The sequence below is a fragment of the Mustelus asterias genome, chromosome 16 (genome assembly GCF_964213995.1).
Source record: "Mustelus asterias chromosome 16, sMusAst1.hap1.1, whole genome shotgun sequence".
Lineage (NCBI taxonomy): Eukaryota > Metazoa > Chordata > Chondrichthyes > Carcharhiniformes > Triakidae > Mustelus > Mustelus asterias.
In genome coordinates, this window is record NC_135816.1 from 75,707,925 (window position 1) to 75,721,516 (window position 13,592).

Here is a 13,592-nt window from a genome sequence, read left to right on the forward strand (position 1 = left end):
CTGTGTGTTCTGCAGTTGACCAGCTGCCAAAGGTACCAGTCAGCATCCATAACATAACTACCCTTAAACTATATTGAACAGAGCTTCTAGCAAGGAAACGCCAATAAGGCACGAACAAACATCTCTCTCTGGTCAAACTGGCAGATGGACATATTGATAATGTAATGGATATTCATGTGGGAGAAATGAGCCGAGTGGAGAGTGACAGATATCAGTGCTTAGAGAACTGAACTGAGTTGAGAGTGTCAGATATCAGTGCTGGAGGAGAGGGACTGAGTGGAGTGTGTCAGATATCAGTGCTGGGGGAATGGACAGAGTGGAGTGTGTCGGATATCAGTGCTGGGGGAGCGGGACTGAGTGGAGAATGTTGGATATCAGTGCTGCAGGAATGGACTGAGTGGAGAGTGTTGGATATCAGTGCTGGGGGAGCGGGACTGAGTGGAGAGTGTCAGATATTAGTGATGGGGGAAAGGGGCTGAGTGGAGAGTGTTGTATAAGAATGCTGGGTGAATGGACTGAGTGGAGAGTGTCGGATATCAGTGCTGGGGAGAGGGACTGAGTGGAGAGTGTCAGATATTAGTGATGGGGGAAAGGGGCTGAGTGGAGAGTGTCGTATAAGAATGCTGGGTGAATGGACTGAGTGGAGAGTGTCGGATATCAGTGCTGGGGAGAGGGACTGAGTGGAGAGTGTCAGATATTAGTGATGGGGGAAAGGGGCTGAGTGGAGAGTGTCGTATAAGAATGCTGGGTGAATGGACTGAGTGGAGTGTTTGTCGGATATCAGTGCTGGGGAGAGGGACTGAGTGGAGAGTGTCAGATATTAGTGATGGGGGAAAGGGGCTGAGTGGAGAGTGTCGTATAAGAATGCTGGGTGAATGGACTGAGTGGAGAGTGTCGGATATCAGTGCTCGGGGAGCGGGACTGAGTGGAGAGCGTCGGATATCAGTGCTGGGGGAGCGGGACCGAGTGGAGAGTGTCAGATACCAGTGTTGAGTGAATAGACTGAGTGGAGAGTGTCAGATACCAGTGCTGGGTGAATGGACTGAGTGGAGAGTGTCGGATACCAGTGCTGGGTGAATGGACTGAGTGGAGAGTGTCGGATATCAGTGCTGGGGGAGCGGGACTGAGTGGGAGTGTCAGAGTGACCAGCGATGTGCCTCAGGGATCAGTGCTGGGTCCACTGTTATTTGTCGTTTATATTAATGATTTGGATGAGAATATAGGAGGCATGGTTAGTAAGTTTGCAGATGACACCAAGATTGGTGGCATTGTGGACAGTGAAGAAAGTTATCTCTGATTGCAACGGGATCTTGATCAATTGGGGCAGTGAGCTGATGAATGGCAGATGGAGTTTAATTTAAATAAATGCGAGGTGATGCATTTTGGTAGATTGAACCAGGGCAGGACTTATTCAGTTAATGGTAGGGCGTTGGGGAGAGTAACAGAACAAAGAGATCATGGGGTACATGTTCATAGCTCCTTGAAAGTGGAGTCACAGGTGGACAGAGCGGTGAAGAAGGCATTCAGCATGCTTGGTTTCATCGGTCAGAACATTGAATACAGGAGTTGGGACGTCTTGTTGAAGTTGTATAAGACATTGGTATGGCCACACTTGGAATACTATGTAAACTTCTGGTCACCCTATTATAGAAAGGATATTATTAAACTAGAATGAGTGCAGAAAGATTTACTAGGATGCTATCGGGACTTGATGGTTTGAGTTATAAGAAGATGCTGGATAGACTGGGACTTTTTTCTCTGGAGCGTAGAAGGCTGAGGGGTGATCTTATAGAGGTCTATAAAATAATGAGGGGCACAGATCAGCTAGATAGTCAATATCTTTTCCCAAAGGTAGGGGAGTCTAAAACTAGAGGGCATAGGTTTAAGGTGAGAGGGGTGAGATACAAAAGGGTCCAGAGGGGCAATGTTTTCACACAGAGGGTGGCGAGTGTCTGGAACAAGCTGCCAGAGGTAATAGTAGAGGCGGGTACAATTTTGCTTTTTAAAAAGCATTTAGACAGTTACATGGGTACGATGGATATAGATGGATATGGGCCAAATGCGGGCAATTGGGATTAGCTTAGTGGTTTTTTAAAAAAAAGTGCGGCATGGACAAGTTGGGCCGAAGGGCCTGTTTCCATGCTGTAAACCTCTATGACTCTATATCAGTGCTGGGGCAATAGACTGAGTGGAGAGTGTCGGATATCAGTGCTGGGGAGCAGGACTGAGTGGAGAGTGTCGGATATCAGTGCTGGGGAGCAGGACTGAGTGGAGAGTGTCGGATATCAGTGCTGGGGAGTAGGACTGAGTGGAGAGTGTCGGATATCAGAGCTGGGGAGCAGGACTGAGTGGAGAGTGTAGGATATCAGTGCTGGGGAGCAGGACTGAGTGGAGAGTGTCGGATATCAGTGCTGGGGGAATGGACTCAGTGGAGAGTGTTGGATATCAGTGCTGGGGGGAGAGGAATGAGGTGGAGAGTCTCAGAGTTCGGGAATGGGTTGATTCAGAAACTCAATGCAAAAAAAGTCATATTTGCAGATAATTCTAACCCCTTGTGTAGTGACAGCAAAATGGAGGATTTGTGGAGTTACAGTAGCAATTCAGAGAAAATTAGCAAGTGGGCTCAAGTTGTGTAAGGTAAAATAGATTGAAATAAAAACTGGATAAGTGGCAAGGGCAGAGGGAGGAGGAGGAGGAAACATTTCAACAACAAATGTTGTTGAAGCAGCTCAGAAGAAACAAGAGGGATGTGAGGATGAACATGGACTGTACACCAGTGATGTTCGATAAGCGCAGAACAGTAGTGAAGGGCAACAATGTGCAATGCAGCCCAATCAGTAGAGTTTCAGTGTAAAGCCTAGTGCTGACACTGCATAAATGCTGGATATCATACTCCGTTCTGGTCATGTGGACATTGGAATAACATGGAACACTGCACAGCCGAAGGGTGGCACGGTTGATCCCTAATGTTGAGACTGAGTTATGAGGTAAAATTAGGAAAATCCGCTTTGACAAAGGGTCATCTGGACTTGAAACGTCAGCTCTTTTCTCTCCTTACAGATGCTGCCAGACCTGCTGAGATTTTCCAGCATTTTCTCTTTTGGTTTCAGATTCCAGCATCTGCAGTAATTTGCTTTTATTTATTAGGAAATTCCTGTCTGTTTAGGATAATATATTTAGTTTTGGGTGTCCCACTTTAGGAAGAATGCCAAGGCCACAAAAATTCAGCCAAAAATGAAACCTTTGGGAACTTTGCTGAGAACTGATCTGTAATTGCTTTGCAAAGATTACATTACATTGTGAAAAGATTTCTGTTTTCCCCCCCAGAGAGATTTTCAGCAGGTTTTTTTGTAGAAGAAAAATACATAAAAAGGTGCCAGATCTTAATGAAAAATATTCTGCTTGGCAAAATGAGTATTTTAGCACATGGCAGAAGGTGTTGGTGACTTAATGCAACATTAGCTTTAACCAGTCAATCAGGAGGCTTAATACAAGAAACACTCTCAGCCAAATAGAATTAACTGCTCAAAAGGAAGACACTTTTTTTTAAAAACAAAACTGCACTGCCATAACCTACAGGGCTATGGAGCAAACTGGAAAATGAAATTAAGATGGGCAGTTCTGTCTTGGCTGCCAGGGACACAATGGGCCGAATGGTCTTCAGTGACAAAGAATTTTTGCTTCCATGTTTAATGAAATTAGAACACTGGAACAGATGGATGATCAATTGTCTTAATACTTTGTAGCTAAACTTGGAATGCTATTTAGTTCCCCAGAAACCGCATCCTACAGTGGCAATAAATTTTCAATATTACACAACATACACAAGAGTGTTGGGGATGGTGACAGAATAAAGACAGTTAAGGCTGCATTAGTAACAAACAACGCAAACTGGGATTATAAAGCACTTCAAAATTCAGCTGCCTATCTTAAATTCAATCTGGATACCGAGGATATCACAACTGGCTTCACATGTGACCCTGAGTTTAGGTTAACCGTACATACCTCTATATCCTGGATAATCTTTGGGTATAATCCTCTATAAAATGAATTTGGCGGACCATCAGCAGGCCTATTTTTAAACAGGTACTGTTCCCTAGGAAGGAAGGACACAGGTGCGTAAATAGCAGTAAAGCACATTAAACGTCAGTGCTAACTTCGACATTTCTGTGTTACAGATCGTTTGCCCAGTTAATAGTGAAAGGAGGAATTTGAATTTGATAGTTATACTGATCACACTGGCAGTGTAGCTCTCAAGTTTTTGAGATACACAAGGGTTTTTGTGCCTTCCCCACAGGTCCTACTCTCAGCTTTACCAAATCCCAAATCCTCAGAAGTAGTAGAAATTACATGCAAATGTCACCAGAGAGCTAGCAGTACCTTCAATATTTAAAACTGCTTGGCAGCACTAGTGATATTATTTGGTGTCACCTCACTGCATCATGGCTCCTAACCTGGTTACTTTATCTGGTCAATACATTTTCCCTTGGTATGTGGACGTAAAATAACAGCTGAAGGAGTGAGGCAAAATCCTCACACATGGAGGGAAAGTCTATGGGAAATGCTTTCATTAATGATTACTGCATTTTAAATTATGGTGTGATTGGGCCATGCTTACAATTTTATCAATGACATTGCACAAAAACATAAAAGGCAGACAGCAAATAAAACATTTATAAAAATACAAAATCGCTTATTCAAACCTTTCACTTCTGCAAAAATCATAGAATCGCTACAGTATAGGAGGCCGCCATTCGGTCCATCGAGCCTGCACTGACAACAATCCCACCCTATTCCCGTAACCCCATATATTTACCCTGTTAATCTCCCTGAAACTAGAGTTAATTTAGCATGGCCAAACAACCTAGCCCGCACATCTTTGGATTGTGGGAGGAAACTGGAAGAAACCCACACAGACGCAGGGAGAACATGCAAACTCCACATAGACAATGACCTGAGCCAGGAATCGAACCCGGGTCCCTGGCGCTGTGAGGCAGCAATGCTAACCACTGTGCCACCGTGCCACCCCCATCTTTGTCACTATGCCATTCCATGACATTACTGATGGGGAGGTAGGCATAAACATTGTAACATTATTCAGTATGTTGTTTCCCCCTCCCAATCACCAACCATCTCAGCTATGCTTACACGCAATCTTTTTACATTTCTGCTGCATTCCTATACAGGAAAACAGTTTATTTGTTCTTTTGGGAAGGACAAGTGCCCTTTTAAACATAGTAAGAAGCCTCACAACACCAGTTTAAAGTGCAACAGGTTTATTTGGTAGCACGAGCTTTCGGAGCGTTGCCCCTTCATCAGGTGAGTGATGTTTGGCAAAATAGGGCAGCGCTCCGAAAGCTTGTGCTACCAAATAAACCTGCTGGACTTTAACCTGGTGTTGAGAGACTTCTTACTGTGCCTATCCCAGTCCAACCCTGACATCTCCACATCATGGCTACCTTTTAAACATGGCTGTCTTCACAACGGGAACAAGACGACTTCTGAGCAAACAAGGTACAAACCAATTCACTGGTTCAAATCCATGAACATGACCTAGTTCCCAAAAGTATCTGTTAGATTAGTTATTCTCAGCTGGGATGTTGATAGTGACTGAGCTCAGCACCCATGGGTTAACTTGAGGCTGGAGAGGATAGGGGAGAGCTGTGGTGGAGACTGAGTTAATCGGTGCCCCAGTTTCAAACCTGGCTCTCAGAGATAGGACACAATATATAGAGACCCCTACACCACCCCTTTTCACCTGACACATGCTTCAAAGCAGAAGGGTTCAGATGCAATATAGCGTTTTTACAGTTAAAAAAATCCAAACTGTTTCATAGAGAGATAACAATTAAAAAAAGGACAATGAGCCAAAGAATGAGATAATAGGAGTGGGTAATCAAAAGCTCTATCAAAAGCATAAACTTAAAGAAGAATCTTTAGAGAGGAGGAGATAGAGATTTAGGGAAGGAATTCCAGAACTTACAGAAGTCACTGCGCCCTGAGATTCTCTAAATTCATATGGGTGGTGGGCGAGTGAAATCGGCTGCCGTCAGTGGTGGTGGAGGCAAACTCAATAGGGTCTTTTAAGAGACTCCTGGATGAGTACATGGGACTTAATAGGATGGAGGGTTATAGGTAGGCCTAAAAGGTAGGGATATGTTCGGCACAACTTGTGGGGCCGAAGGGCCTGTTTTGTGCTGTAGTTTTTCTATGTTTCTATATCCAGAAGTTTCTCTTTACAGAAAAAGTAGGTATTCCTTATGGGAACTGACACTGCTCTATTTCAATTGATTCACCATGTGATCTACGTAACTCACCATCCCCTCCTCTCTGCAAGCCCCCTCCACAGCGGGTCTGTGCGGACCATCCGCTCAATCAGCTTTTTCCACAGCATGCCCTCGCCAATCACCCGCTGCCATTCTTTACACACCACCTCGGCAGCACATAGTGACTTGGCATCCAGGTATGACAGAATGTTCTCCGCTATATGGTCCAATCCTTGGGCTGTGAACAAAGAACATTTGAGAAAAGCACATCCATTAATAGGCTTTCCACTACTTAACACTTCTAGTCACAGGGCATTGCATGGCAACCCATTATGTAACACAAGCGGTGAATTGTTTTCAATCAGTCGCCATACTGTCACCACGCCCACCCCAATGGTTTTGTGGGTAAACATGGCAGGGGGCATAATCCCCAACCTCTCATTGACAAGAAGTGTCCAGCTTCAATTCTTGAACTGCACTGGTTTTGCAAATCTCAATTCAGGAACAGTCATTCATCTCGGCATCCCTGGTGGAAGGGTAAAAGGACAGCCAGACAGATGGCCAAGCTTGCTACCTAGTGGGTCCCACTGGAACATCTAGGTCTTAGGATCAGGCTCATCTGTGATTTCATTCTCTTCCCACCATCGCCTACTGCTTCTCTCTGTCCAGGTCAGAGAGCAGTCATTCGAGCAAGAGTTTCTGCCAAATGACCCCCCAAGAAAGGGGAGAGATCTTGTTTCAGGTTTCAACCAAATACATTGAATATATTTCACCAGTAAGGAACAACCTCATGTTAGGGAGGCAGGTATCATTTTCAATTTGAATGAAGACTTGTACAAAAGACTTTGCATCCTGACTGTAAATCAGCCACTAAAGCTTCAGCACAACATGAAAAAGTAAGTTGTGATCCACAACATAAGCTCCGAACCAAACCAAACCAACGTCAGTTATTTTGCTATTAAGTAGTTGACAAGCTATTTAATCTCTTCTTACTCAAGTTCTTCTACACATTCCCCTTTTCATTTTTTACCCCCACAACCCTATTGAAGTATTTTGCAATCCTTCATTTTCCAAATCTAAAACATCAATCTGTCTTTCTGCCTTTTCCAGCTGTTACTGGATCTGCTGTTTTCATAAGTTTGTAAGATAAAAGAGCAGAATTAGGCCATTCGGCCCATCGAGTCCGCTCTGCCATTCAATCATGGCTGATATGCTCCTCATCCCCATTTTCCTGCCTTCTCCCCATAACCTTTAAACCCATTACCAAATAAAAATTTGTCTAACTCCTCAAATTTACTCTCTGCCCTAACATCCACCTTGGGATAGCGAATTCCACAGATTCACAACCCTTTGGGAGAAGTAGTTTCTGCTTTTAAAACTCTGTTTTAAATTTGCTACCCCTTATCCTAAGGCTATGCCCTCTTGTCCTAGAATGCCCCACCAGCGGAAGCATCTGCTCCATGTCTACTTTATCCATGATGTGGAGATGCCGGCATTGGACTGGGGTAAACACAGTAAAAAGTTGAACAACACCAGGTTAAAGTCCAACATGTTTATTTGGTAGCAAAAGCCACAAGCTTTCGGAGCCTTAAGCTCCTTCTTCAGGTGAGTGGGAATTCTGTTCACGAACAGGGCATAGAAAGACACAAACTCAATTTACAGAATAATGGTTGGAATGCGAATACTTACAACTAATCAAGTCTTAAAGGTACAAACAATGTGAGTGGAGAGAGCATTAAGACAGGTTAAAGAGATGTGTATTGTCTCCAGACAGGACAGCCAGTGAGACTCTGCAAGTCCAGGCAAGCTGTGGGGGTTACAAATAGTGTGACCTGAACCCAATACCCCGGTTGAGGCTGTCCTCATGTGTGCGGAACTTGGTTATCAGTTTCTGCTCAGCGACTCTGTGCCGTCGTGTGTCGTGAAGGCCACCTTGGAGAACGCTTACCCGAATATCAGAGGCTGAATGCCCGTGACCGCTGAAGTGCTCCCCAACAGTTAGAGAACAGTCTTGCCTGGTGATTGTCGAGCAGTGTTCATGCATCTGTTGTTGCAGCGTCTGCATGGTTTCCCCAATGTACCATGCCTCGGGACATCCTTTCCTGCAGTGTATCAGGTAGACAACGTTGGCCAAGTTGCAAGAGTATGTACTGTGTACCTGGTGGATGGTGTTCTCACGTGCAATGATGGCATCTGTGTCGATGATCCGGCACGTCTTGCAGAGGTTGCTGTGGCAGGGTTGTGTGGTGTCGTGGTCACTGTACTCCTGAAGGCTGGGTAGTTTGCTGTGGACAATGGTCTGTTTGAGGTTGTGCGGTTGTTTGAAGGCAAGAGGTGGGGGTGGCCTTGGCGAGATGTTCGTCTTCATCAATGACATGTTGAAGGCTCCGGAGGAGATGCCGTAGCTTCTCCGCTCCGGGGAAGTACTGGACAAGGAAGGGTACTCTGTCCACCGTGTCCGTCTTCAGAGGAGGTCGGTGCGCTTTTTCACTGTGGCGCGTCAGAACTGTCGATCGATGAGTCGAGCGCCATATCCTGTTCTTATGAGGGCATCTTTCAGCGTCTGGAGGTGTCTGTTGCGATCCTCCTCATCCGAGCAGATCCTGTGTATACGGAGGGCTTGTCCGTAGGGGATGGCTTCTTTAACGTGTTTAGGGTGGAAGCTGGAGAAGTGGAGCATCATGAGGTTATCTGTGGGCTTGCGGTACAGTGAGGTGCTGAGGTGACCGTCCCTAATGGAGATGCGTGTGTCCAAGAATGCAACCGATTGCGGAGAGTAGTCCATGGTGAGTCTGATGGTGGGATGGAACTTGTTGATGTCATCATATAGTTGTTTCAGTGATTGTTCACTATGAGTCCAAAGGAAGAAAATGTCATCAATGTATCTAGTGTATAGCATCGGTTGAAGGTCCTGTGTGATGAAGAAGTCTTGATCGAATCTGTGCATGAAGATGTTGGCATATTGAGGTGCGAATTTGGTCCCCATGGTTGTTCCGTGTGTCTGGATGAAGAACTGGTTGTTGAAGGTGAAGACATTGTGGTCCAGGATGAAGCGGATGAATTGTAAAATTGCATCGGGAAACTGGCAGTTGTCGGCGCTGAGCACTGAGGCCGTTGCAGCAATGCCATCATCGTGGGGGATGCTGGTGTAGAGTGCCGAGACATCCATTGTGACGAGGAGTGCTCCTGGTTCAACTGCTCCATGTGTGCCGGGTTTCTGTAGGAAAATGCTCAGCGCCGACAACTGCCAGTTTCCCGATGCAATTTTACAACTCATCCGCTTCATCCTGGACCACAATGTCTTCACCTTCAACAACAAGTTCTTCATCCAGACACACGGAATAGCCATGGGGACCAAATTCACACCTCAATATGTCAACATCTTCATGCACAGGTTCGAACAAGACTTCTTCACAACACGGGACCTTCAACCGATGCTATACACTAGATACATCGATGACATTTTCTTCCTTTGGACTCATGGTGAACAGTCATTGAAACAACTATATGATGACATCAACAAGTTCCATCCCACCATCAGACTCACCATGGACTACTCTCCAGAATCGGTTGCATTCTTGGACACATGCATCTCCATTAAGGACGGTCACCTCAGCACCTCACTGTACCGCAAGCCCACAGATAACCTCATGATGCTCCACTTCTCCAGCTTCCACTCTAAACACGTTAAAGAAGTCATCCCCTACGGACAAGCCCTCCGTATACACAGGATCTGCTCGGATGAGGAGGATCGCAACAGACACCTCCAGACGCTGAAAGATGCCCTCATAAGAACAGGATATGGCGCTCGACTCATCGATCGACAGTTCTGACGCGCCACAGCGAAAAAGCGCACCCACTTCCTCTGAAGACGGACACGGTGGACAGAGTACCTTTCGTTGTCCAGTACTTCCCCGGAGCGGAGAAGCTACGGCATCTCCTCCGGAGCCTTCAACATGTCATTGATGAAGACGAACATCTCGCCAAGGCCATCCCCACACCCCCACTTCTTGCCTTCAAACAACCGCACAACCTCAAACAGACCATTGTCCACAGCAAACTACCCAGCCTTCAGGAGAAGAGTGACCATGACACCACACAACCCTGCCACAGCAACCTCTGCAAGACGTGCCGGATCATCGACACAGATGCCATCATCTCACGTGAGAACACCATCCACCAGGTACATGGTACATACTCTTGCAACTCGGCCAACGTTGTCTATCTGATACGCTGCAGGAAAGGATGTCCCGAGGCATGGTACATTGGGGAAACCATGCAGACGCTGCAACAACAGATGAATGAACATCACTCGACAATCACCAGGCAAGAGTGTTCTCTTCCTGTGGGGGAACACTTCAGCGGTCACGGGCTTTCGGCCTCTGATATTCGGGTAAGCGTTCTCCAAGGTGGCCTTCACGACACGCGACGGCGCAGAGTCGCTGAGCAGAAACTGATAGCCAAGTTCCGCACACATGAGGACGGCCTCAACCGGGATATTGGGTTCATGTCACACTATCTGTAATCCCCACAGCTTGCCTGGACTTGGAGTCTCACTGGCTGTCCTGTCTGGAGACAATACACATCTCTTTAACCTGTCTGAATGCTCTCTCCGCTCACACTGTTTGTACCTTTAAGACTTGATTAGTCGTAAGTATTTGTATTCCAACCATTATTCTGTAAATTGAGTTTGTGTCTTTATATGCCCTGTTTGTGAATAGAATTCCCACTCACCTGAAGAAGGAGCAGTGCTCCGAAAGCTTGTGGCTTTTGCTACCAAATAAACCTGTTGGACTTTAACCTGGTGTTGTTAAACGTCTTACTGTACTTTATCCGTACCATATATCATCTTGAATACCTCAATTTGATCTACCCTCATTCTTCTAAATTCCAGAGAGGAGAGGCCTAAACTGTTCAATGTCTCTTCATACGACAAACCCCTCGTCTCTGGAATCAATTTAGTGAACCTCTTCTGAAGTGCCTCTAAGCCACGACATCTTTCCTCAAATACGGGGACCAAAACCGTGTACAAGTGCGGCCTCACCAATGTCTTGTATAGTTGCAACAATACTTCCTTACCGTTACATTCTATTCCTTTCCTATAAATGCCAACATTCCATTCGCTTTCTTTATTACCTGCTGTACCTGCATGCTAGTTTTCTGTGACTCATGAACGAGGATACCCAGATCCCTCTGCACCAGAGCACCCTAAGTCTTTCCCCATTTAGATAAGTCGCCTTCCCATTTTTGCGACCAAAATGCATGACCTCACACTTATCCACATTAAACTCCATCTGCCACATTTTGGACCACTCTCCTAACCTATCTATATCCATTTGTAAGGTTCTTATTTCCTCATTGTAACTTACTGTCCTGCCTATTTTTGTGTCATCTGCAAAATTGGCTTGAGAGCCTTACATCCCTGTATCCAAGTCATTAATATAGATTGTAAATAGCTGGGGCCCAAGGACCAAACCCTGTGGCTCCCCACGAGCTACTTCTTGCCATCCAGAAAAAAATCCATTTATCCCGACTCTGTCTTCTGTCCATCAGCCAGTCACCTATCCAAGCTGATAAATTACCCCTAATCCCATGTGATCTAACCTTGTGAATTAACCTTTTGCGCAGCACCTTATCAAATGCCTTCCAGAAATCCAGGTATACTACATCTACAGGATCCCCATTATCCACTTTGCTTGTTACATCCTCAAAAAATTAGTCAAACATGATTTGCCTTTCATAAAACCATGCTGACTCTGATGGATAGTGCTTTGACTTTCCAAATGTCCTAGTATTGCTTCCTTCATAATGGATTCTAATACTTTCCCAACAACAGATGTTAAACTAACTTCCCAAATTTTGTCTCCCTCCCTTTTTGAATAAGGACATTACATTAGCATTTTGCCAATCCACTGGAACCTTTCCTGTGTCCAGGGAATTTTGGAATATTATAACCAATGGATCCACTATCTCCGCCATCACTTCTTTTAATATCCTAGGATGTAGGCCATCAGGCCCGGGGGACTTATCTGCCCTCAATCCCAATAGTTTGCGGAGTAAGTTTTCATTCTCATTTGCATCAGCTGCCCCTTTAAATTGAGAGCAAATTCAAATGCATATTCCCCTCGTGTATGACATTAACTGGTTTGTATCTTGTATGGTCCCTGCCAGGTTTCAGTCACAGTTTAGAGGCAATAATGGGTGAACCGCCCCACCCACCCACTTAAAAAGAGAATTTAGCTGCTCTGTGCTCCTGGTGATTTTGAGATGCTGATTCAGTGCATTGCATGAGCATTCTGTGAAAGAACATAGAATTACGTATGGCACAGACATGCAAGGTGAACTGGTGCAGCCCATCACGTTCAGACAGAGCTGCCTACATACATCAACAACTCTTCCCCCCCCCAAACTGGACAATATTTTAGACACATCCACTCCAAAGAAGGACAAGTACTATGTTTGGAGCTTTGTTACTGACCTAATCATATTTCCCAACACCATCCTTACAGCCTTGTGAAATGAGTCACAAAATTTCAATGCTGCATTAAAAACATTATATACCTATAGTGGTCTTCTCCCTCTGATTTGATGGTGACTGGACCTGCAAGCAGGCAGGTGCAGACTTCTCATACAACAGAATCATACTTAGTGCTCCAAATGTCACTGAGGTGTGAGGTACGTTTTGACAGGATACATACCCTTACAAAATTAATTGCCCAAGGAACAGAGGGATCTGGGAGGCAGGTTCACAAATCACAAAGTACCCAAGGCTAATAAGGCCATTAAAAAAGCAAACCAAACACTAGGGTGCATTTCTAGAGGAACAGAATTGAAAAGCAGAGCTGTTATGTTAGAGATCATGGTTCAATCACTTTAATGCTAGTCATATTATGAAAAGGACATAATGGGAAAGCTGCAAAAACAAAAGAAAAATCAGAGCTGAGAGGATATACCTATCAGGAAAGATTTAATAGTCTGGAACTCTAGAAAAGAGGAGACTGAGGGGTGACATGATTACAAGGCCTTTAAGATTATGAAAACATTTGGTAGGGCAGATGTAAAGATGTTTCCACTTGTGGGGGAAACCAGAACTAGAGGCATAAAATATCTGGAATTAAGAATCTACTGATGACCATGAAACCATTGTCGATTGTCAGAACAACCCATCTGGTTCACTAATGTCCATTAGGGAAGGAAATCTGAGTCCTTACCTAGTCTGGCCTACATGTGGCTCCAGAGCCACAACAATGTGGTTGACTTTCAGCTGCCTTCCAAGGGCAATTAGGGATGGGCAATAAATGCTGGCCAAGCCACTGACGCCCATAT

The 13,592-nt window shown here is 45.1% G+C and overlaps 1 protein-coding gene across 7 annotated transcripts in view; it reads right to left on the reverse strand.

The window, feature by feature from the left end:
• The window catches only part of LOC144505255 (F-box/WD repeat-containing protein 11), a 203,320-nt gene that overhangs the window by 55,227 nt on the left and 134,501 nt on the right, over positions 1–13,592 (reverse strand). For all 7 annotated transcript variants that reach the window (XM_078231295.1, XM_078231298.1, XM_078231299.1 and 4 more), the window contains 2 exons: positions 6,318–6,504; positions 4,006–4,096 (listed from right to left, as the gene is read on the reverse strand). In XM_078231295.1, the coding sequence (XP_078087421.1) occupies positions 4,006–4,096; positions 6,318–6,504 (278 nt within the window). The remainder of the gene's footprint in view (positions 1–4,005; positions 4,097–6,317; positions 6,505–13,592) is intronic.